This window comes from Symphodus melops (assembly GCF_947650265.1).
Source record: "Symphodus melops genome assembly, chromosome: 1".
Lineage (NCBI taxonomy): Eukaryota > Metazoa > Chordata > Actinopteri > Labriformes > Labridae > Symphodus > Symphodus melops.
In genome coordinates, this window is record NC_136691.1 from 17488653 (window position 1) to 17512923 (window position 24271).

The 24271-nt window shown below is 42.8% G+C and overlaps 1 protein-coding gene across 13 annotated transcripts in view; it reads left to right on the top strand.

Moving 5' to 3' along the window:
* nrxn3b (neurexin 3b) overlaps window positions 1–24271 on the top strand; it is a 295208-nt gene that overhangs the window by 116424 nt on the left and 154513 nt on the right. For 7 of the 13 annotated variants that reach the window (XM_079340508.1, XM_079340513.1, XM_079340510.1 and 4 more), the window contains 8 exons: window positions 215–418; window positions 2095–2121; window positions 3582–3701; window positions 4241–4353; window positions 4888–5156; window positions 5668–5858; window positions 7437–7610; window positions 10785–10904. In XM_079340508.1, coding sequence (XP_079196634.1) covers window positions 215–418; window positions 2095–2121; window positions 3582–3701; window positions 4241–4353; window positions 4888–5156; window positions 5668–5858; window positions 7437–7610; window positions 10785–10904 — 1218 coding nt within the window. Of the gene's footprint in view, window positions 1–214; window positions 419–2094; window positions 2122–3581; window positions 3702–4240; window positions 4354–4887; window positions 5157–5667; window positions 5859–7436; window positions 7611–8578; window positions 8606–10784; window positions 10905–24271 lie in introns of all 13 variants that reach the window. The other 6 variants (XM_079340502.1, XM_079340503.1, XM_079340512.1 and 3 more) reach the window with 1 other exon arrangement.

The window sequence follows — 24271 nt, forward strand, 5'->3', positions numbered from 1 at the left end:
ACATTTTCCTTTCCCTGAGCATATTTTCTTGTGTTTTCGCTTCCGAAGCACACTCTCATTCATCTTATTCGAGTCAATTTGTCCTGTGATGATGGTTTTTTTTTTTCCCCCTCTGACACAAATGGAGACATCCCTCCCTCACCACATTCATATACAACATCGCTGTTTATTAAATAGTACATTTTTCTCTTCCCCCCCCCCCCTGCTCTCACAGAGTCCTCCATCCTGTCATTCGACGGCAGCATGTACATGAAAGTGGTGATTCCAAACGTCATGCACACAGAGGCCGAGGACGTCTCCCTCCGCTTCATGTCCCAGCGGGCGTTCGGCCTGCTCATGGCCGCGACGTCCCGAGAGTCGGCGGACACGCTGAGGCTGGAGCTGGACAGCGGGAGGGTCAAACTGACGGTCAACCTAGGTATCGTATAAACCGTCAACATCGGGGGGGCCGACTCGCCTCGAGTTCAAGAGGAGGCCTTCCTGTTGCTGTGTTCTCTTTCTGTACTCCGTGTTCTGAAAGGTCCAGACTTCTGCTCAGACCTGACACTTCCACTAAAGCCGTCTGTTGGAGTTGCATGTTTTGTTTTCTGACTTGCCTGATACGTTATTTTTCTGCCTTGATGCTTACATGTCTTTGTAGACTTTTTTTTTTTTATGTCCATCAATCTAACACTGAACAGAGTTTTTGATGCTCTGCAGCACATCTTTGGAACAGATCATTCAAGTCATATTCATGATAGTGTACATATAGATACTTCCAAAGCATAGCATTTAGATTTTTTAAATAAATAGATGGTTTCACATCCATCCACATAGCCACATTGTAGATTATTTTATGCCATCTATTCAGAGCAACAGGTAAGCGTACATGTTAGTGCTGCACTGATAGTCTGCATTCTTATCGTGTGGGTCTGTCTCTGTGGTCTTTCGATTTTTTTATTCATTTATTTTTTACTTCATGATAGCAGGTCCATGTGTCTCTCTGTCCATTAGTAACCCTTGGTCTAGCTGGCATCTCCCATGCCTTGTTCAAAGATGGCACTCACCCCTTCAAAGGCCCCGAGCCTGCGGCCCGTCTGGCAAACAGCCCGATGCCACAGCACCCGGCGCGCCTGCAGATGGTGGCACAAGTGCTACTTTTTTTTTTTTTTTTTTTTTTTTAAAGTAGAGCACAGGCCTTTATACCAGTGAGCCTTGAATAGATTCATTTATACTTAAAAGACAAGTTTAATGCTAAATACATTCATGGAAATCACTTTTGATGCGATGCATCGTAGCTGATTACCACAGCTGCTAAAAACATGGAACATCTGCAGTCCTTATTTCATGTTTTTAATGAGCAATGTGGTCTCCCCCCCCAAATATTCAAAAGAGAAGTTTACTTTTATTATCAACATAAATTCTCACAAAATCTGTCTGAAGCACAGAGATATTCTCAGTCCCTTCCGGAGGACTTTAGGCTTCTGTGTGGCGCTGGTGCTGCGTGGCTCGAGGCTGTTTGTTCCCACTTTTCTGTTGCGGTTGACGGCACATGACCGGCCTGGTCACATGGATATCTGCACCTGCCAAACTCCGTTTCAAAACTCTCCCTTACCTGGAGATTTGAGCCTCAGTTTTAATGACCAAAAAAAAAAAAAAAAAAAATATTGATGCATCTATCATTTATGCGTGTGGTGGATAAGCTGTAAGAATCTTTCGGCTCGAGCTGCCAGGTTGCAAAATCGATGTGGCCAAGGAATCTCATGCGACCATTTTGAAATTCAACAATAACAATCAGGCCAAAGTTCATAAAGGAAGATGAAAAATATACCAGCAAGAATCTTCGAGCACTTTAACCAGTACACTAATACTGGGTAGAATTGGCATAGTATTATTGGCTACAAGATTAAAAATATTAAAGACGTAGAAATGGAAGAAATTGGATTTCCCACGTCAGTAAAGTAAGATTGAAAATCAGTAGCCAGCCAGGCTAAAATGGCCGCTGGGGTCATGTGTCCGTCCCCGGAAGGTGGCTTTTCTTGCTCTTGGATGTCTGCAGCTGTAACCTTGAAGGATGCGATTTCATCTGTCACTTATTCTCCCCTCCCCATCTAGACTGTGTCAGGATAAACTGTAACACCAGTAAGTCAACACTCTTCTTCTGCAGCTCTTTCTTCAGTCAATGTTTGATTATAGCCTGTGTGCTTGATGTAAGGGCAGGAATGTGTGAATGCTGGCCACTGATAAGAGGATTTCCCAGATAAGAAGGGAACAAGTAATAGCAAGAGATCAAAGTTATGCAAATCTGACTTAACATACTCTATATATTTTAAATGGCCTTTTTTTAAATTGAAGACAGGCAGCTAGTCTTTTATTGTTCCCTGTATGCTTGTAGCTACTCCCTGAACATTTACATTTCTTACTATGAGCTGTTAACATGAGTCCACTGTTAGATATGACTCTGCCTCACTGGGCTTTGTTGCTATCTTTTCCTCATATCACACATAGTGCAGTATAAGGAGCTCACAGCGTGGTATAAAGTTCGCACTGGCCAACACGCTCTTACTCATGAAATCGACTCTTATTTAAAATAGATATGTGAAAGCTTGTAAAGTGAAACGGATCGATGAAAGGAGAGGAACAGAGAGGGTTTACACCTGTGTGAAAGAGTGTGACATCACTGTTCTTATTAATGAGCGTGATTTGTTTTCACCAAGATAAAGAAATACACATGTAAACTCAAATTAAATTCTTTTTATAAAGAAGACTGTTTAAAGTGATCTTAAGAATACAATATATAATAATATAAAAAAATGTTGAGAGGACATTTATTTTATACCATTAAAAAAATATAATATTAGGGCAACACAGCAGCATTTTCTTTTCTCCAAAGGATTGGGTCAGTAGAGGACAGCTGCATTTAAGTCATCCAATTAAAAACCCCAGTCTGCACTTCAAATCAATTTCCTCTGACCAAAGAGTGCTGCTTATTTAGATTTTTAAATCCATGATCAATATCAGTCAGCAGGTTCAGGGTTTACCATGAGCAGCTCGCTCCCACAGAGGAATTCAGTGGTGCTGTAGTGCCCTCTAGTGGTTGATAATAGCAATAGCTCAGACGATCTTTGCGGCCCTTTTGAATAAAACGTGCCTTCTTTAATCAACTGAATCCTATTGAAACATGGTATCTGAGTGGCAGTTTGAGAATGACAAAGAAAAAAAAAATAAGAGAGGGAGAGATGGATTATTTTAAATCAAACAGCTCGTGAGTTGAGTGTCAGGATTTGAGTCCTTTTCTGAGTAACAGCAAACAGTTATTTAGCTGTCAGCTGGTGTTTCTTGTAGAGGTTTTCTTTCTGTTAAATCCCACTACGTCTACTTCCTGAAAATGATAAAAGTGTATTTTAATGGTCAAAGTCTCTCAAACAACACATACATCTAAAAAAAATATATGTGTAAAATATCTCTTTGCATTCCACATTGAGAAGCCCTTTCCTGCTTTACATGGCCAAAATTTGACATCTTTTTTTGAAAAGAAAAGAAAAAAAAGTGTTTTGTACCTGTGCTTCTACCTTCCTTCACTAACTAACCCTCCTCTTCAGGCAAAGGCCCTGAGGTTCTTTATGCCGGACAAAAGCTCAACGACAATGAGTGGCACTCGGTACGAGTGATCCGCCGCGGTAAAAACTTCAAACTAACAGTGGATGACGACATGGCTGAAGGTATTAATCTTGTGAACTGTCGATCTGCCTTTCTTTTTTTTTCTTTTTCTTTTTTTTACAATATCCGTATTTGTGCATGATCTTTTAAGTATTCTCTTTTTAGGTGGGTTAGTTATAAACTGCTTCACTCTGTGTCCTGCGAAGAATACCATCCAAGGCATCAACCAAATTGGATTTCATTTGAAAGATAAAAACAATACATGAAACCTTTACAACACTGACTATCTTGTGTCTGATAATAAAGAATACACTTTGCCCTTAGTTTGAACCATCGTTAAAAGTCACATATTATGCAAAATACACTTTCTCCAACACTAATGTTTCCTCAGTCGATCCACAAATCCCCCCAAAATGATTGCAGAAGTCCATCCTCTCCTGCTTTGCCAGCTCCACTTTTCAGAAGTTGTGGTGACACCAGTATGACACAGAGTGAAAGTGGGCTCTTGCTGGGTTAAGGTGCACTTGCAGTATCCTTCTTCCTCCTCCACCCCCCTTCATCCCTCGCCTTCTTCTCCTCTCTCTCCCCGCCTCCACCTCAGGTCAGATGGCGGGCGACCACACCCGCCTGGAGTTCAACAACGTGGAGACGGGAATCTTGACCGAGCGACGTTTTGTCTCTTCTGCTCCGTCGTCCTTTATCGGACATCTTCAGGTATGAGGTGCAACAAAATTCAACTGACTGATGAACTTATTTTGTCAAGAACCGAGACGTTCTGAGACCAGATACAAAGTATCTGATCCATCCCTGCAAACAGAGAATCCTTCATATTATTGTAGAAACACTGATTGCTGAGTGTTACTTCTTGTTCTTCCTTTAAATGTGAATATATTCAATATATTTAAAATGCGTTGATATTTTCATCTTATTGGCGATTGTATCAGAGCGATACACTGCCATACTTGCCACTACCAGATATCCACATTTTGTCCGGTAACAGGATTATATCAGTGAAACTATTGTATCAGAACAACTCGAATTTTAGTCAACAGATTTGGCCTTTTTTAGTTTATAAAGGTTCATCAAATTTAATCACAAGGGTCTTTGAGAAGCTCATGGTAAATGGGTCAATCATTTCTTTTGATCACAATGATGATGATTTGGCATTGTCACGTGCATCGGACAACCCCGCGCTTCACAATGAACTCACAGCACCACCGAACTCTAAACAAACTCTTCCCCTCACAGAGCCTGAAGTTCAACGGCATGCAGTACATCGACATGTGCAAGAACGGGGACATCGACTTCTGCGAGCTGAACGCCCGCTTTGGCATGCGCTTCATTATCGCCGACCCCGTCACCTTCAAGACCAAGGGCAGCTACCTGGGCTTGGCCACTCTGCAGGCGTATACCACAATGCACCTCTTCTTCCAGTTCAAAACCACCTCGCCTGATGGTTTCATCATCTTCAACAGTGGAGACGGAAATGACTTTATTGCAGTAGAGCTGGTCAAAGGGTGAGTGGGAGGAAGTCCAGAGACAAGGAATGTGTTGTGAGTTATGGGATCTGGGTTTGTTTTCAAGGTGTTATTCATTTAAAGAGGACATATCATTCCCTCTTTTCAACTTTTCAAACAGTCCTCTGTGGTCTAAATGAAACATCTGTGCTTTGGTCAAAATATATCAAGAATCAAGCACCAGAGGAGGTTTGTGACCCCTGTAGAAATCAGCTCTCTCAGAACGCTCCGTTTTGGTGCGTGTCTCTTGGGGCATGTAATGAGCCCCCCCCCCCCCCCCCCCCAACAATTGGACATCACTCCATCACACTAAAAATGGTGGAATCCAACTATGACAATTTAAAATCGAGCAATTTTCTCTGTGTGATAAGACCTCTGTGGAGTCAGTGGATTTCTCATTACAAAAAAAAACAAACTCTTTATATTCTGTCGCTGCAAAGATTGCTATATATTTAGTCACATAAACAGGCGAACCATGATGTGTTTAACTGCTGTGCTTCCTCCATGGCAGGTTTGTCCACTATGTGTTTGACCTGGGGAATGGGCCGAGTCTGCTGAAGGGCAACAGCGACAACCCCCTGAACGATAATCAGTGGCACAACGTGGTCATCACGCGAGACGCCGCCAACACACACACGCTCAAGGTGGACTCCAAGTCGGTCACACAGAATGTCAATGGAGCCAAAAACCTCGACCTCAAAGGTAACAAATCCTCGCTTTCGGAAACATCCAGATGATTTTCTTCTCGCCACAGACACAGAGTATCATTTAATCCCAACGTCAGATTCAAATCCCCTGCAGTGTACCCACACATGACCTTAGTTTGCCATCAGACTTAAGTCATCAATTTCAAACCATTCATTGTCCAAATTTGACAAATTGGACTGAGATCAAAAATATTTGACCTTGAACATACTGCCAAAGCCCAAAGAGGAAAACTAATGTAACAATAGCAACTACAGCCAATCAGCTCCTTGCTTTGCTGAGAGGATACGCTATCAACCTAAGGTGGTTTAACATTTGAATAAAGCTTTTATTAGCAGGCATTTAGGTGCCTTGCTATTATTCAACCTGACAGCAGGTAATGTATCAGACTATCACACTCAGTTATTAAGACTGAGTGTGATAAAAACAGTGGAAGGGACTTCAGAGATGATAAATGATTCAATGGAGTCACAAGAATTTCATTAGCCATGTTTCACAGGTCGCTGACAGGCAGACTATAACTTTTGGTATTTAAACCCCCACAAGACCTTGTTTGTTCATTTCTAGTATTAACAATACAAATGTGTCATTTTCAACTAGTGAGCTTTGAAAGTTGTTGTATTTTTCATTGTTTTTTTTTTCTTTTGAAACTGCAACACTTATCATTGAACCTAATGTTAATAAATGTCCTCTTAACATTACAGTACAAACAAGAGAGTGGTTTCGATCTCATCTAACTGCAGCAAGAATGTGATCATCAAATGTGCCATTGATCCTGTTACAACATGGTGGATTTCTGTATCATAACAATATTGTGTTAGAACATTTTCAAGGGCAAAATCTCAGGTCATGGTGAGTGACTTGTTCAGGACCCGAACCAAAGTGAAGGACTTGATCTTGACTTGTGACTCTAAAGTCGTGATTTGGTAGCTAAAACTAGAGAGTTATGGGCTCGGTTTTATACCATGAAGCCGGTGGCTTTCGGAAATACACAAGTGTGGATTTTTATTCTTATAAATATTATTTTTGGATATTTTTGTATGCCTAAATTGTACAGACAGGACGGTGGGTAGAGTGAGAATTCAGGTAGAAAGAGAGTTGGGCATGAAATGTGTAAAAGGAGCCACAGAGAAACATCACAGGTCCAATTTAAAGCCGTCTCAGGAGTTACAGCCTCCAACCCTTCGGCCATCAGAACCCTTCATGATGAGTGTGGATTTACACAACAAGTTAAAGCTCCTGTGGGGAACTGTTGGTTTGTGTATTTTGTGGTGCGCCCTGCAGAAAAAGCAGTAGCTTTGATCTCTTTGCAGATTTTGATCCGTACATGTTTTTGTATTTACATGAGGTGGTTTTAACAAACAGGAAAAAAAATCACCCTGCTCTTTTCCATCAGATGAAAAACCTCTCACAGGAGCTTTAAATCAATTAAATGTTCTCTACAGGCACATCACTCCTACAAACTACAATCACAATGTTTGCTTAGCAACATTACAGAAAAAGGTTCCAAACATCACGACTTCATGCACAGACAATCTAACTTGTCTTCATGCCTCTCTGCCTCTCTCTCCTCAGGTGACCTGTTCATCGGAGGCCTCGGGCCCAACATGTACCAGAACCTTCCTAAGCTGGTGGTTTCCCGGGAAGGTTTCCAGGGCTGCTTGGCCTCAGTTGATCTCAACGGCCGCCTGCCAGACCTCATCAACGACGCCCTTTTCCGCAGCGGGCAGATTGAGCGTGGCTGCGAAGGTACAGATGGCCTGTAGCGCTTAAGAATCATGACCTGCTGTGTGAGATTTATTAGTGTAATTACAAAGCTCTTTAGTAGCCCTTAAAGCCACTCGCTGGCATTGTTAATCCCACTTATTTTCTTCTTCTCTGCCAGGCATTTGTCACAGCTTAGAAGAATGCTTTAATTTTGTCTTTTAGGTTCTCTAATAAACGCTTGTTAACTTTTTATGTCTCTTCATTGTATCTTAAAGAGACTAGAAGTGCTTAGTCTTGAATACAAAAACACTGTTCAACTGCAACAAAAGAAAAGGATATTAAAACAAGTCCAAACACTGAATCATTATTTAACATTGTTTTACAGGGTAAGATGCTTGCAGGTTTTGCCAACTTTCTGTTGAACTCAAACACTCGCTGCCTGCATTTGATTACCTTCTCCAAATGTCCATCTTCAGGCGTATAAACTATTGCAGAATACAAATGAGCTGCTGACAATGTGGCTTCAGAATAACAATCTCTTCCGCTACTGCAATTTTAATGAGGGTCAGATTAGACATGGAGAAGAATCCATCCATATTATAGAGATACATGCTGTCATACTTAATCTATTTCGTCCTGGTGCTTGAAGCATCGTCATTACTTTTTCCAAACTAAGATTGTGTGATGTCTTCTTCTTCTAACCTCTAGAGGGCAGCAGAGTCCAAAGACAAGGTCAAAAAACTGCACAACAGCCTTCATAATGCAGAATATTTGGCCATGAGTTACAAAAGCCAAACACGTTTAAACTCATTTTGCAAATAGAAAAAATAAACAACTAGGATCTTAATTCGTGCCCTCAACCCTCAGCAGCCTTCCTTATTGTTACATTCTGCCCAGTGAGAAACTTTTAAGGAACACTAACAATGCTGCTCCCTCACTAACCTCTACTCTTGTTTTCCGCTCTGCTCTGCTCTGTTTGTTATTTTTTTTTTCTTTCTGCGCTAACAAAGTTGGTTTCACCAAAGCCGACCTTCAAGGTAGAGGGTTAAATTCAGCCTCCTGGAGGCCTGCTCGCCTGAAAGCCTGCTGTGTGCAATGCATCGTGGGTGTCACCATGGCAATGATGTCCCCCCTTGGTGCCGCAGAGGTGACCCGCTCTCTGGAAAGAAAAGTTAATAGGGAGAGGGAAAAGAGAGAGAGAGAGAGAGAGAGAAAGAGAGAGAGAGAGACTGACTCAAGCAGACGGAACAACAGGTCAAGATACAAAAAAAAAAAAAAGAAATGCTCACATTCTTTTAGAAAGCACTGCTGCAGGAGAATCACATATGTTGGATTCTGGCACATGTAGTTTTATATAACAGTTAAATGAAATGTTTTATAGCATGTTTTCTTTAATGCCAACCACGCTTCAGGTCTAAGGCAATATTTAAGAAAGTTTCATTTAATTCAAGGACACAGCTGAATAAACCTCTCCGGTCAGAGAAGTCAGCTTCTTCCAGCGCGGTTATGTAGCTGAGGTTCGAGACAGTCTGGTCAGAGGCAGACAGTTTGTGGGAGTTCTGCGCTCTTGTATGAAAATGCCAGTAGTGACACATTGCAGTGGGGGGGGGGGGTGGGGGGTGGTAGACAGCAGAAAGAGGCTGTCACTGCACATCTGAGCACCGCCTGTGCAGCTGATGCATCAGGCCTCTCTCTCTCTCTCTCTTTTTCTTTTTTTTTCTCCAAAAGCTATCATGCCACCCCGATAGGACTGTTTTTTTTTGTTTGTTTTTTTTCCAGAGAGCGAGCGACCTCCTGCCGACACACTCAAACACGGCACAATCCTCTGTTGCTCCCACTGACAGATGAGCACCGCTGTGTGAATACAAACATGAACACCCACTCTCGTGCAAAGTGGAGATACATGTGCGCCTGGTTGACTGCCGTTACCGTACATTGCACAGTAAATGCACTTTCAGCTGGCAAACTTAATCTGTCTCCTCTTCACTTTGTCTTGCACTAGACACCTGCTCTTCAACACTTGCATTTGTCCGCCTTCTCTGTTGATTTGATTTGATTTACTTTTGGTTGTTTCCGATGTTGTAAAAAAAAAAAAAAGATTTTTGTCAAGGTCCCCCCCCCCCGCCCCGCGTCTCTGTCTAGACTCCGACAGGGGGATTGTTTATCTTGTTATCTATGCTGTGCGCTCGTCCTTATCTGCATTCCCTCTCCGTGTACGTATTCAAAGGGAGGAGCCATGTGTGGTGTAGAGGAATAGCAAACACACATCCCGTTTGACTTTGAATACCCTCCTCAACTTCTGTCTGACTAAAGTGCATACACAAGGACATGCACTACAGTACATGTTTTCAAGCTCTTTATGTTCTTTTTTCCCCCTCCTCTCCATGAATACTGTCTGTTTAGTGTGTTTAATGTTCGCCGCAGTGAAAGAAATGTTTGAAAAGCAAAAAGACAGGAGCACTTTAAAGCCATTTTGTCGGGACGTGTTTTATTATTGCTGTTTTTTTCTCCATGAGTCATCTGTTAAAAGGTTCCTTTTTATTTTTATTTATTTATTTTTAAACGTCTCGTCGTGCTTGTTCACAGAGGGAATGCAGCGTTGGAAGTTTTACTCCGATAAAACTTTTTTCAAGTACTTGTTGGAATGATAGTAAACATGCATGCCTGTTGGATTGCACACAGAAGAAGGAGGGATGTATGGGATGTTGACTGTGTCACCACACCGGCCCAGCTGGAGTCTAAATCGTCTGCTGTTACAGATGTCTTAAATGCAGATTAGAAGTGCCCTTGCACTCTTTTTTTTTTTTTTTTTTTACAGTTTTTTACGAAAGAAATGCAAACTCATCCACTGCTGGAGAAGCGTCCTGTTGATCCTCGAGAAACCTGGCACTTCTGCTCTTGGCTTTCCACTGAGATTGCGGCTTTGCCAGCATGAAACAGGATTCCCCTCGACTGTTTTTTTAAGCGTGATGTACTCCGGGTCAGGCTTCCTGTGGTGGCACTGTTTACTCCCTCTTCTGCTGTCTATCTATCTCTCTCTCTCTAGAGTGCATTTCTTCTGCATGGTTCCTGCATTGTTAAGCCTCAGATGTAGTTCCGCCTTGTTTCTTGACTGCTTTTCTTTGCCATTTCTTTTTTTTTTTTTTCTCTCTCCTCTCCTCCTCCTCCTCCTTCTTCTTCTTCTTCTTCTTCGCCACCTTCTCCACTCTTTCCCAGGGCCCAGCACAACCTGCCAGGAGGACTCGTGTGCCAACATGGGGGTGTGCATCCAGCAGTGGGAGAACTTCACTTGCGACTGCTCGATGACGTCCTACACGGGGACTCACTGCAACGACCGTGAGTACTAAAAGAAATAATAATTCCCTTTGACTCTGTGACTCGAGCACGTGCATTAACGGAGCCCGCTGCCATTTGTACACGTCCGAGCTGATGTACGAGTTATGGGGCTTATCAAACGGCATCTGACGGGAAGTCGTGCAATATGTCTTGTGGCTCTGAAGGGAGCTTTATCAAGTCTGAAAAAATGACTCCAGTGACGTCCCTTGAGTAATTTCAGCTGTACAACTTTGCCACACTAGTTGCATGATGGGAAATACTGGAGCAAGGGCTGCGCCTGACTCGGAAAGTTGTCAGTCACTTCGGATTGTGCTTTTCATCAAAAGGCTTCAATGAGTGAGATTTACCTGAGATGCATCTTTATCATACATCTCCAGACACTCCCACACTAACGCCTACCCAGCTGACTGCTTTCCTGCTGCGGTTTTTTTAGCGTCCTGGTCATCTCTGTCCTTCAACCGGAAAAAGACATTTGACAACGTTTTAAGTTGGTGACAACGCTTTCATTACATCACCATACCCTGATTATTTACATCCTCATGTCACACTCCTAAAACTACAAACACACACCTACATATATATATATATACGTATACTCTCCACGACAGGGAGTATCCTCTCCTTTACTCAAAGACTCCCAGAGCTCTTCCACTCATGTGTTTGTCAGATATGCTGCTTGAAAGGGGGAGCTGGAAGCTTCACGTGATCTTTGAATGAAACACTTCAGATACAGTATGTCGGCTATTGTCTTCTTGTTTCTTTTTTTTTTTTTTTTTTGCTGCATTGCAGGCAATTTGTTGGTCCAGGTTTTGTTTGATGTCCTTAGTGTTCGCGTGTCGGGCTTCAGCGCGAACGGCTGTGACTGATGGTGTGTAAAATATCCACTTCTGCCTCAACCGCCTTTTCATAAACGCCCTTCAAATCGCTTATCATAGAACTCGAGGTGTGAGTTTGTGTGTGTGTGTGTGTGTGTGGGATCTCTTATCCCCATGACGACAGGGGACTTCCCCTCAGTAATCACGGTTGGAGGTCTTTCATTTAGCGGTTAATAGTGGGGGCATACTGCTGCTGGGCCAGACTAATGAGGTGGTGAAGGCTGTTAGAGGAGCTGCTCTGTGTGAGCGCCGGCGTCCCCTAATCAGCCAGACCTTTCAGATGTTAGACCAAGCTGCTGTCTATGACTTTATATCTCTCACACCCGCCCCTATCCTTTCCTCTCTTTCTGCCCCTCGCTTTTTCCTCCTCACATTCCTCTTTTTTCTCCCTTTGCAAAAAAAAAGATCGTCTGATGCAATCGTTTTCACACTGGGGCGAGTAATCGACTCCGGTTCTCAGCCGGCGTGATGGGAGCGGTGTTTTTATGTGTTAATTAGTGATGAGGGGTCCTCATTAATTCACCTCTCGGTGCAGCTCGGGCAACTTACAGGGAGGAGTCATTGATTTTTCTATCGACTCTGAAATATTTCTTCTTGAAACACAAGCACTTCGACAGTAACTTATTTTGCGCCTCATGACATTGCAGGGTGAAGTCTTGGATTGCCTCTCGCTGGGTTTGTAGATTAATGTTCACTAATATTGACTGGACTCCCCGAGCGTATAATGGCTTCCTTAACTGAGCGTCATGGACCTAAATTGGAATTTTGCAGTTGATTTTCTTTTCCTTTGGGTTGCTCTTTCAACCAAGTTTCTTTTCATTTGCTTCTGCTAGAAGTCAGAAAAAATAAACACTGAGAAGGAGGAAAAAAAGGCAAAGTCAAGCAAACAGGAGGTTTTGGTTTGGGAAGTTTTCACTCGAGCTGACACTCCAGGAAGTGTTCACACAAGTCTGCATGACACAGTCTGCCCTAGATAAAGGGTCTGCTTTATTCTTCCAAGCATGACCCAATCTTCTGATGTTGACTCTGATGCCAGCAGCCTGCATCCCCCCGCGAGCTTTCATGAGCTTAGCAGTGCTGCCTCGCACCACCAGGTGGCAGTAAATCCATAAGCAGGACCGCATCCTGTCTCTCCATGCTTGGAGAAAATGAGATGCAATCCCCCGAGCATGAAATCAGCTTTCCTGTTATTTTCCTCCGCTGCTTCGCCTCTTGTACTTCTCTATAGTTATGGATCATAGAGAGAAAATTGTGCAAAATCAAATGTACTACATACAATCATATTGCCAACAGTTTTATAGCTTGATTGGAGTGGCTTGATAAAAAAAATACAAAAACAGTGAATGCAGCCTTCGCCTCGTGCTCGCGTGTGTGTGTTCTGTACGGCTGACTTTTATTCAGTGAACACAGCGCTGAGAGAGAGTTTTTAATTAACAATGTGAAAGTGGAGCTTCTCCCTCTGCTTCTCTAGCTCTCTCCCTCTCTGATAGCTGCCAGCAAATATCAGTAATTGTCTGCCTCCCTGACTCGGTCTCTACCCATTGTCCAAATGAAGAAACTTGAACAAAGTAAAGTGAACATTTCTGCCAGTTAAGCCTCTCGCAGTTTCCTCGGTGCCGATTGTTAGGTTGGAGCCCGCGTGCCCCTCGCCGCACTTCTCTTTTGTAGCACACTTGGGCTCAAGGTGGCAAAGAAAATGAGAGGGAGGAGGACAAAAAAAAAAAAAAGAGAGAAAAAGAACTCAGGAGGCAAGAACTGTCTCCGCTCCTTCCATTTACTCTCGTGTACCCCGTTCGCAGGGCTCTATGCAGTATGCAAGCCATTTTCAGAGCCACTTGGACAATCTGGAGGTGCATGTCGTGCCCAGTGCTGCTTGAAAAAAAAAAAAAAAAAAAAAAAAAGAGGGAGTGGAAGGGTGGACTCTTTTTATAGCATTTTCATCCTGCTTGGTTCTGGCTCACTGCTTTTGTCATGCTCATCTCCATCTCCCTGTCGTCTCATATCCATCCCCCCCCCCTCTTCTCGTCTTTTCTCACTCCTCCTCTCCTCTTTCCTCTCCTCCCCTCTCTGCGTTCGGAACGGAACACTCCCTGTCAGCTTCTATGAATACCGCAGAGTTTCATGTTTAAAAATCCAAGGACATGGGAGCTGTGGGCCAAGCAAGCAAGCAGCGGACACTCCTCTTCCACATCCAGAGCAATTACTCAACTTACGTAATAGAATTATCTCAGCAAAGGTCGCCGCGTCGTTCCATAGTCAGGAACATGGTAAACAAACAAAACAAAAGAAAGAGTGGAGAAATGAGAGGGAGGATGACGACAGGCCGCAAGAAAACGGTTAGTCAGATTGATGCCCGCATCGGTGATTGTTGAGACGGATTAAGTGATGAATTTCTCTCCTTTTGTGCATTGATCCTAACCAACCCTCTGCTCAACCTAATGTCCTTAACTTACTTTTCAAGGCGTGCTCAGAGGGCTGTAACCATATCTGCCTAACTGCTTACATAAAAGACAAACACAGCAGCCGCATTGCTTCCTTCACTGTTTAAAAGAAAGTAATCATGGCATTCGCCTCGTAGTCATTTCTCTCCCACTCGTTGGGGGAGAGGAGCGAGGAAAGAGAAAAGAAATGGACAAAAGAGGAGCGAGGGGGGGGTGGATGAGGAACAAGCTGTGTTTCCTCTGGTCCACAATGTTCCACTGAGTAGAAAACCCACAATAATAACAGCATTTCCCCTCTATTGACTGATGTGTCTGCTCTACAGTATTAAACTGGCAGGGGGAAGAAGAAAAAAAAAGGCCGGAACACAATGGGGCTATTCACTTTGACATGACGTCAACGATGAGTGAAGGTTTTAGGAAGAAAGTAAGCAAATGAGAAAAGACATGCGCACAAAATAGTGCATGCAGGCACTGCTGGTATCTATGGACTTCCTCATGAATACTAAAGGTGTTTTCATGGGAGTCTGCTGTCCGTTTAAATGGGATTAAGTAGCTGTAGCTGGCTGAGACCGGCTAGCAGATGTTGTGTAGGGGTCAGCTGGCTATAAAGCACAACTTGGTAACCATTTGCATGATAAGAGCTGGTCACAAATGTAAGGGAAGGCAACTTAATGGCCGAGTAAATGGACAAATTTGGTGTTCTATATGACAGACAGGTAGTGAGTGATGTGAAAACGTCCCCCCCCACCCCACCTAAAAAGCTTATAGAAAGTTTCCAGTAAATGAAAGTACCTTTTGGCCAATGTAGGCTTATAAGTGGAGCATAGAAATATGAGAACATTTGCCTATAAATACCACAGGTAGTTCAGAAATGGGCCAAAAGAGATCCATGGAGAGTGATTTGCGCTCCGGGCACAACCTATCCCAAAAGCACACTTGAAAATGCTCTCTTTCTCTTTGTTGTAGTAGCAAAGGCGATTACGTTAGTGTCGAAGATTCATATGGCCGAGGCGTTGCATGATAAGGAAGCCTGAAGATTTGACAGCCCTTGCAGTATCGTCAGAAAGAAACACGTTTTGGATGATGGAGCATCGCTGCTTGGAGGAGTCTTATCCTGCTGTTGTGGGTCTGTGGCTTGAAGAAAACTTTGACTGCCGAACATAAACCCTGTGGAACTGCCCCGAACGCATACAAACACATTAGCGCACACACATAAAGCTGTCCCTCCGAGATATACAATCTCTCTTCCTCTCTCCACCACTTTATCACGGCTTCTTCTTTCTGATCTTATGATATCTGTATTAGAACCAGAGCTGTCCGGCCTAAGGGGAGTCGGTAACAAGCTGCCTTTCTATTGGCTGATGAAGCTAATGATGCCTGCCCAGCACTGCATCATGTCACTGTGATAAGACTGGATGTCACTTGTGTCAATCGATGTGTCACCTCCATGCACAGAGCCACAGTATAATTGGATATATGTGGTGCTGTGGAGCCTAAGTGCCCCGAGGCCAGAAGAAAAGAGACTGTATTAGAAAAAGTGGGGGATGGATTGGAATTGAAATTGTTACTCATCATGAGTTTCAATAAAAGGGATTATTGACAAAATATAAATGTATATTCACTTCATGTATCTTAATTGTTACAGATATACACACACACAGTGTATATATATATATATATATATATATATATATATATATATATATATATATATATATATATACAGGCAGTTTTTTGTTAGCATGCTACTGTAGCTAAATCCACTTTAAATGAAGATGATATACTGTACAACTGATGCGTTTTTAGCTTGTGTTGATGTTTCAAGACAGCAAAATATTAAGTGGTTTTCATGATTACTATTAAGAACATATTATTAGCTTTCTTTCTCATAGTGAGATTAGCAACAATCAATTTAAGTGCAGTCATAATCAATCAGCCATATTTAGCTTAGCTTAGTTTAGCTAAGCCACTGCCAAAAGATCAAGCCTCAATCCCCACCCCCATAAAACCACAAACATTTTTGCTTAAAAAAAAGAAAAAAACCCCATACAAAACAAACAACAATGTGTTTTTCACATTTTACTAGTCTGCTGTTTTCCTACTGCTCCTAAACCTTATGCTAAAGATATCCTGACTTTGATGTCTATATGAAGTAGATCTTCTCATCTCATTCTTTGACATGAGAAAAGACATGTAACTGTTCTCTGAAAACATACCATAAAGCAGTTTAGTTAACCCCATACTGCAGTTGACTCACGCAGGAAAAGATGTGAAAGTTCCTCTGCTGTGAAGAAAAAAAATCTTTCACTGTCGTCTGTGAATACAACAGCTCTCAGACTTTCTGCAAACTGTGTTGGCGAGCCAATGAGAGAGATGTTGTGTGGAAAAAGGAGCGGGAGGGAAAGGGAATGATTGAGTCGAACACATTACAGATAGTTATAGTGAGGGGCATCCATCTGTTTTTGGTGCCAGGCGGGTAACCTTGAGGCTGTCAGCGTGTTCCCAGCACCCACTCTGGCCCTCTCATGCTGAGAGCCCAGCTACAGACACATCCATCAACACATGTTCCGAGACACATTTCAAGAGCGCTGGCAACACATACAAATCACCCAATCAATAGCCGGAATAACTCATCTAAACTTTAGGGTTCTGAGCACAGGCATGTCTTGAATAAGTGTAGCTCCCATGCACTTTTTTTTTTTATCACGTTCCATTTCTTTTTTTCTTTTCTTGAAAAATGTCTTTCTAACCATTTTTTCCATCGCTGATGTTTTTCTCTGATGCGGCATCATGTTACCAAAATGAAAAGAAAAATACACCGGTGAATTTTGTGGAAATTTGGTCAGAGTCTATATTTTGGTCATCGAAGCCCTCACAAATACAAGTTATTTATCACTGACTTTGCACTCAGTTGCACCACCAAGTCCATACAGTAATTTTACTCTCTGGGTCCACATGGGTCCAATTGAGTTGGACATCAATTAAACGGATGTGAGCTGATCTTATTACTGTGCATTCTTGTTTTTTCGTGCACTCCTCTTCCCTCCTTTTTTGTTATTTTTCAGCATTTGGGCTCCTGCAGAGTTTTCCTCTGTACAAGAAGTAAACTAAAGTACTTTATTCTCTAATTGTGCAAACGTAAACATAGTTGTTGTTCCTGGTGTGTTTGCAATAGCGTTTCAACAAGTGCCAGTCTTCGTCAGACACAATCATTGACATTAATGAAATTCTGAAGTCTTCTAATGGATACCTTTTAACATTCTTGCCCTAAAGGCTTTTACCTGGGTCACATGCTGACTTTTTCATGGAATTGATAGCATGTGGTCTCACAATTACAAGGTGTAGGCTCACCCACAGGCCAGTCTGGTCATTAATCGACTTCAGTTGCCTTAGTGAGGTCAGTCATGGGATGAATCGGATTGGCCCTTGGAGCACAGAAAGAGCTGAAATTGCGCAGTTTGATAGCTACAGTAACAACCATTAATTTGATCCATTAGAAGGCTCTCAGAGTACACCTGCATTGCGTTGGAAGGGCACTCATATGGAGAATGTGCTCATGTAGTAAACAGCCAAGATGTCTATCACATGAAACTGATGGTTTTTTTCCCCAGGTAAAGGCCTTTAAATGCAATTACCTTTGACATTCATGTTTCTGAAGACCACACTTCAGCCTGTGGGAGACTTTGAATATAAGCTCCTGCCAACTGAGCCCAACCCCTAAAAACACAGAAGAAGAAGTCTTCAAGAAGTGCATATGAGATTGAATACATTATCTTGAAGAACTTTATAACATATTTGACTTAATGGTCGACTCCATGAATGAAACCCTCTCATTAGCTTAGTGTAGTCGTACAAAAAGACTAACATAGGATTTATGTCGCCTTTGGCACTTCCTCGCTTACAACATGGACAGAAGTGATGCTTCTCTACGTCTGAAATATGTTTACATGATCATTCATTAGTGCTGCTTGAGAGGCCGCTGAATGTGTGCAGCACTAGAGTTGATAAAAAACTGTATCTCCCTTTTTTAGTCAATAGTGTGTCGCATGGCATCTAACCTTACCATACTGAACTGCAGCATACCATACCACATCTTAACTTATCGAAATGCATGGTAGGTACTTTTTTACACTGACATAGTACAGCATTGTATCATATCTTTTCCTATTGTATCACCAGTCTGTTTTTGGCCTCCTAGCCAGCACAGATGTTATCTCGTTGTTTAGTAGTAAAGCATGAAACGCCATAGATTTTCATTTATGATCGTTATTTGACGCTGCTTTGGAGCCAATTGGCTCTTGAAAGTATTCACTGAGAAAACGTTTTTAAAGGCTTTCTGCGTCTTTTTTTTGTGTAAATAAATAAAAGGTTTAAACAATATATAGTACAGTGCTTCTTTGAGAGAGCGATGTTTGCAGGCTGCAAACTTTATAAGACGGACATCAGTTTGCTTTGTTTTTGATGTTCTACCAAAATACAGATTAAGCTGCCAGAGTGAAAATTGCTTGTTTGAAGACAAACAAATTACTTTGACTTGCCTGTACCTTCATCGTATAATTTGCTGATACTCACTTTCCTGACGGTGTTTATCACATTTAATTTATGTAAACACACACAAGCTGAGAGTGATGCCTGTCGTGATACTGACATGTGACCAAACACTTTATCACTGGAGTGTTTCAAACTTGGAAGCGCCACATGCTCAGTGCCTAATGTTCCCCTCTTGATAATTAACAACCTCTCACTCAAACGCTCTGGCCTTTCTTCCTTCTCCAACCATCCTGTCTTTCCACTTTTCTTCACACGTCTTTTCTCATTCCTGTATCTCAGCCTCCTCGCTAAATCCTTGCAATTATTGTGTCAGCAGCTTCCCAGTTCAACAGTTTGCACCCACCTCCCCTTGCAGATGGTGCTCACGGACGTTCACGGTACATCGTTCTAACTCGCTCATCATGCTCAGAGCTATTGCCTACAGATTTCTCACTTGCCTCCATAGGAGCCATCAAGGGAGCGGCTTTGATCAGCTTTCTGCTGTCTGTAGTAACGACTGGAAAATATCCATAACAATCTCGATATCATGGTCTCTTATGACAAAGTATCACAGAAAGAAGCTTATATTTGTGTTGTTTTTAAAAAAAATCTCTGACGACAGGAACCATGTTCCAAAATGCATTGATCCCAGACACATTAAGCACGCCAACCAACCCACGCTAAGTCCTCAAGCTCTGACTGCTGTGAACTTTAGGAGCATAGATGATTCGCTAACATCCTCAATAATAAGATAAAATAAGACCAAACTTTTTTTTAACTGATCCTGAACGAAATTTGAACCCCAAATCATAAAACAAAAATAAGAGTAAAGACATCAAGTATAAATGATATGTAGTGTTTGAGAGAAGCTGTGATCCATTAACACCAGAGCAGAAGTGCTAAAGTTTAAAATATTAGCAAACCAGACAGCAAATGGAGTTTAAAGCTATAAGGTAACTACTTAGGTTACTTAGGTCACATTCATTTATTCAACAGTTTAGGTAAAAGATAATTGTGCAGTGTCGTTGGTGAATAGACCCCGTCATGATGACTCAGAGTGCAGCAGGTTTGGACACTGATGTTTGCGGTGATGGAAAGGGGCAGGATGTGACGAGGAGCTGGTTTCTGAGGCTGTATCTGAACTCTGCTGAGCTGGAATGGATGAAGACTGGGGCGGAGGAGGGTCGCAGCGATCGCACTGACATGACTAACTGACCGTGGGTACAATGAGAAGAGGATTTAAAATGTGAAAAGCAGCAGGATGATTGGTTGAGAGAGGTCGTGGCAGAGTCGGTGAGTTAAGGTGTAAACGCCCCCAAAATCATCTGCTGACCATATCAGGGGGAGAATAAAACTTCTTCTTGCTTAAAGTTACGCTGAGCTACATTCCACCATACGACATCCCTACGAAACTGCATCTTCCAGTCGGTTTTGTTGCCAGGAGGTATTCTCTGTCTGCCATATGTCAGTGAACCAATATGAATGCAGCCTTACTCTCTGTAGAGCCTCCGTTATCTCTCCCATCACTACTCCCTACTTTGGAGTATTTCCCTCCAAAGTGGCTCATTTTCATCCTTCTTGAGGAAGCATGACATGTAGAAAAAGCTCGGCCCTCAAAAGGTCATCATTTATATTCATTATACGATGTCCTGAATGAATATGTAATTCAGATTTGCTCAAGGGTTGTTGATTAATTTCACATAACAGCGCTCGGACTTACTGTCGTCAGTCCTTGTCTGTCTTTCTCTGGATGTTCTGAATTCATTACTTTGTTCAGATATTCCCTGGAAAGATATTGAATTAAACCGTCTCATCACTTAGAGTGCAGAAAGAGGAAAATGGGCCGACAGTGGATCTGATGCTGGTGGGTTTAAACTCAGCTGCGGCACGAAGGTTGGCGCTGCTACACGGTTGTCGCTGCTCTCCCTCATTTCCTTCGCTGCAGATGCTCTTCACACTTCACCTTCTCTGGCAGTTCTGTTCTGGCAGAGATTTGACACATTTTGTTCTTCACAAATACACACAGTTTGATACTGCAGCATTTAGTAGAAGTACCGTAGCACTTTTAATACACTTGGAATATTCCTCTTCTCAGTATCAATCACTTCCAACGCAAAGAGTTAAATTGAACTTCCACTAAAAAGTCTTCTTAGGGATTCAATTAAATGAAACTTGGCAAAAAAACATCCGTGTGATGTCAACCTTTTCGTAATAAGCGGTAGAGGCTTACCATCTCATGTTCGGAGCAGATTTATTTTAGATCTAGACAAACGCTCTCCTCAGAGAGAGCTTCCCTCTCTCCTCTAGCCTCCACGCGTCCCTCACTGCTTCCCATCCTGCTTCACTCTCTCAGGGTTCAGTAAGGCTGACACAACAGCAGACGAGTGTGAATACAATCCTGAATAAACCATTCTGCGATTAATTCCAAGTAGTGATAAGGATCTTAAAGGTGACTCCTGTTGTGTAAAAGTAAGTCTTTCTCTAGTTTGGAAAGTGCGTAGGTTCTCCTTCAGTTGGACTCCATTATCATGCCTTTAGACACGGAGGCTGTCTAACCTCATTGTAGTTGAGTGCCCAACAGACGGGAAGGGGACAAATAATGTCTATCTCAATATTCAATCATGACTTGTATAGCGCCAATTCAAAACAAATATCACATCACAAATGATCTATATTATGTTATTATTATAATATTCGTATTTACAAAAACCCAGCATTCCCCCACCTTGGGCACGGCACGAGGCAACATGAAGCAAAGTGACATCATTAAAATGTGAGTGCAGCGTTAACCGAGCGAGTGTCGTCATGTCCACGTGAACACAGAGCAGGAAACAACAAAGCAGAGGGAGACTTACTTCGCTCTCTTTGTAGGAAGTCAGGACCACAGAATGTATCCAAAGAGGCCTCGCTCTGCTCGCAATCAGCCTCTGAGTTCAGTTAGGATTCTTAAACATTCGCTTGATAGATACGCGAAAGTGATGCATGTGTGAGCTCAAATGACAAAATAACTGTCGACAACTCCGAGTTTCAAATGGAAGTTTTTACCTCCTCGGTTACCTGTAAGCCCCTCTGTGCAGCGTTCAGAGGGTCATTGTATTGAAATGTTGGGAATAGTGTTCATTTTTCTACCTGGCTGTGTTCAATTTCTATTTTCAAATACTGATTCTGATTGATCTGAAATGTCAAACTTTATCGTGCTGTTGAAGTTGGATGAGAAAAAAAACAACCTCAGCAGCAGGAAATGAGGAAACTGAGTCCAGATGACTGACGGCCATTAGCACTTAAAAAACAAAGCTAAACATGTCGAACCATTCCTGATATTATATTTATTGCATGGAAGATAATTGATGAGCGGCCTCTCACTCTGCGTCTCCAAGTTACTACACCTTTTCTTTTTTTGCCTCCCATTGCCTTCACACACACACACACACACACACACACACACACACACACGCACAAGTAGGACACTGATGCCATTTAGATTAGTATCCCATGTGACCAATGCTGACATGAATTTGCAGGGTGACAAGGGACCCAATTACAGCAGAGGGCTGATCGTCCATGGACCCAGCGTTTCAAATTGTCACCAAAGCGTCAAGTAATTTTAACAGTGAATGTGTGTGTGCGTGCGTGTGTATTTTTTGCGTCGCTGTGAGTGTGTGTTGTTAACCGCGTCACTGTCTGCTCACGTCTGCAGGGAGGGGAGGGGCTTGTATAAACACCAGGGTCAAATACATCACTGTAAACCTAATGCAAAGTGACAACTGTCAGTCTTGAGATGCCTGATACAAGTCATGAGCTGACACACACACACACACACACACACACACACACACACCTTGAATGAACATGAACCCAGAGACTGTAGACGGTGCTGCAGCACCAGTGTTCTTTGCTTAGTGTCTGTTGTCGAAAATAGAACAAAAAAAGGGCGAGACACCTTTTGCAGCCATGAGTTAATGTCTACCTTTAACAAGAAAAAAAAAAAAGAAAAAAAAAGGTTGGTTCATACCTTAAACGCTATTGTTGTGTCTCAGTGGGACACACAGTATTGGTAAAAGCTGAACTACGTGAAACAAAAATGTCTCTTCCTGCTTAAAATTTAAAAGGTTAATCATTGTGGCTAAAAAGCACAGCCTCCATATAATGAGCAATTTTCAAAAGGTCACGATGATGCAGTGCAGAGTGAACGAGTAATGAATCACATCAGACAACAACATTACGCAGCAGAGCTCTTTTGTCATTTTTTTTATTTTTTATTTTTTATAAAACATCTCCCTCGCTGTAAGTCTTAAACTCAGCTTGACAGCTATCCCAACCAAATCGAGCTCAGCGGAGAGAGACAAAGAGGCAGATAAAGATTTACCACTTCCTATAGTGACATAATCAATTGTAATCAATCTTCCTCGGCTGCTCGAAACCGTCCGGCATACCGCTGATTCAGACTCCAGATTGCATTATGTTTTGCGCGTGTGTCGTGCATGGATTTATGCACGCGTCTTTGTTTATGCGTGTTTGCTTTTTTTTTTTTTTTGCCCGTTGTCATGTGCTTGATGTTTTGTTTTTTTTGTTTTTTTTCCGCTGGACTCTAGCAGGCGTGCAGTCTCTGTTTTATCCCAGGCTATTTTCAAACCTTGTTCGCTTCAACAAGCACTCTCTGCTTCGCTCCGCTTCTCGAAATGTCTCTGCGGCAACGCGAACCCCACACTCGGCAAGTACCGTTTGTTTTCCCCTCCTCTGCGCCTCGCGCCTTGGCAAATCGAACCCATCCTCTCGCTGAAACGTCGGCTGCAATAAGACTTATCTCCCATCGGTGGGGTAATGCTTTTGAAAGGCTTTGCGTGCCTGTTAGAGGCAGGCTTGGGGAACACACTGGGATGTCATAGACGCAGTCCTCGCCTGGGACAGAGCGTCCGAGACTCCCAGAAAGTCCTTTTCTCCCCTCTTCACATTACTGTACTCTCAAAACCGAGCTGTCTCACCTGATCCAAGCTGGGTATTAGCCCGTCGCAAATAAATATTTTGCAAAAAATGGCGCGGGTAATAAACTTGAGGCTGCTTTTATTATGCTCCGTCAGTGGTCGGCAGTGATGGCGGTGCGTTCCCTCTTCATTATTCACCATGTTGTGTGTGCTGAATGTGTGTGTCAGTGAGACCGGCCCCGGGCCTTTGCCAGCCCATTACTCCCTCGCTGTTCTGCGTGTGTGTGTGCGCGAGTGGGCTGTGTGTTCAGGCCTAACTGATTGTTTCTCCGTCATAGGGACCCTCATTACTGCCCCCACACTGTCACAAGCATCTGCTTCCCCCCCCCCCCCCCCCCCCCTCCTGCCATGCGCTGCAGTCGGGCTCCAAGCACGCACTGCTCTGTTCCGACATGGAGCGACGAGTGAGGGAAAAGATCGGACAGACATGAGATAAGAGGTCAAACTTTGAGAACATGGGAGGCACCAACGTGCAGGCACTAGCTATCTGCCAGTTTAAGCTGGAGTCTTGGCGGAAACCCCCCCCCCCCAAAAAAAAA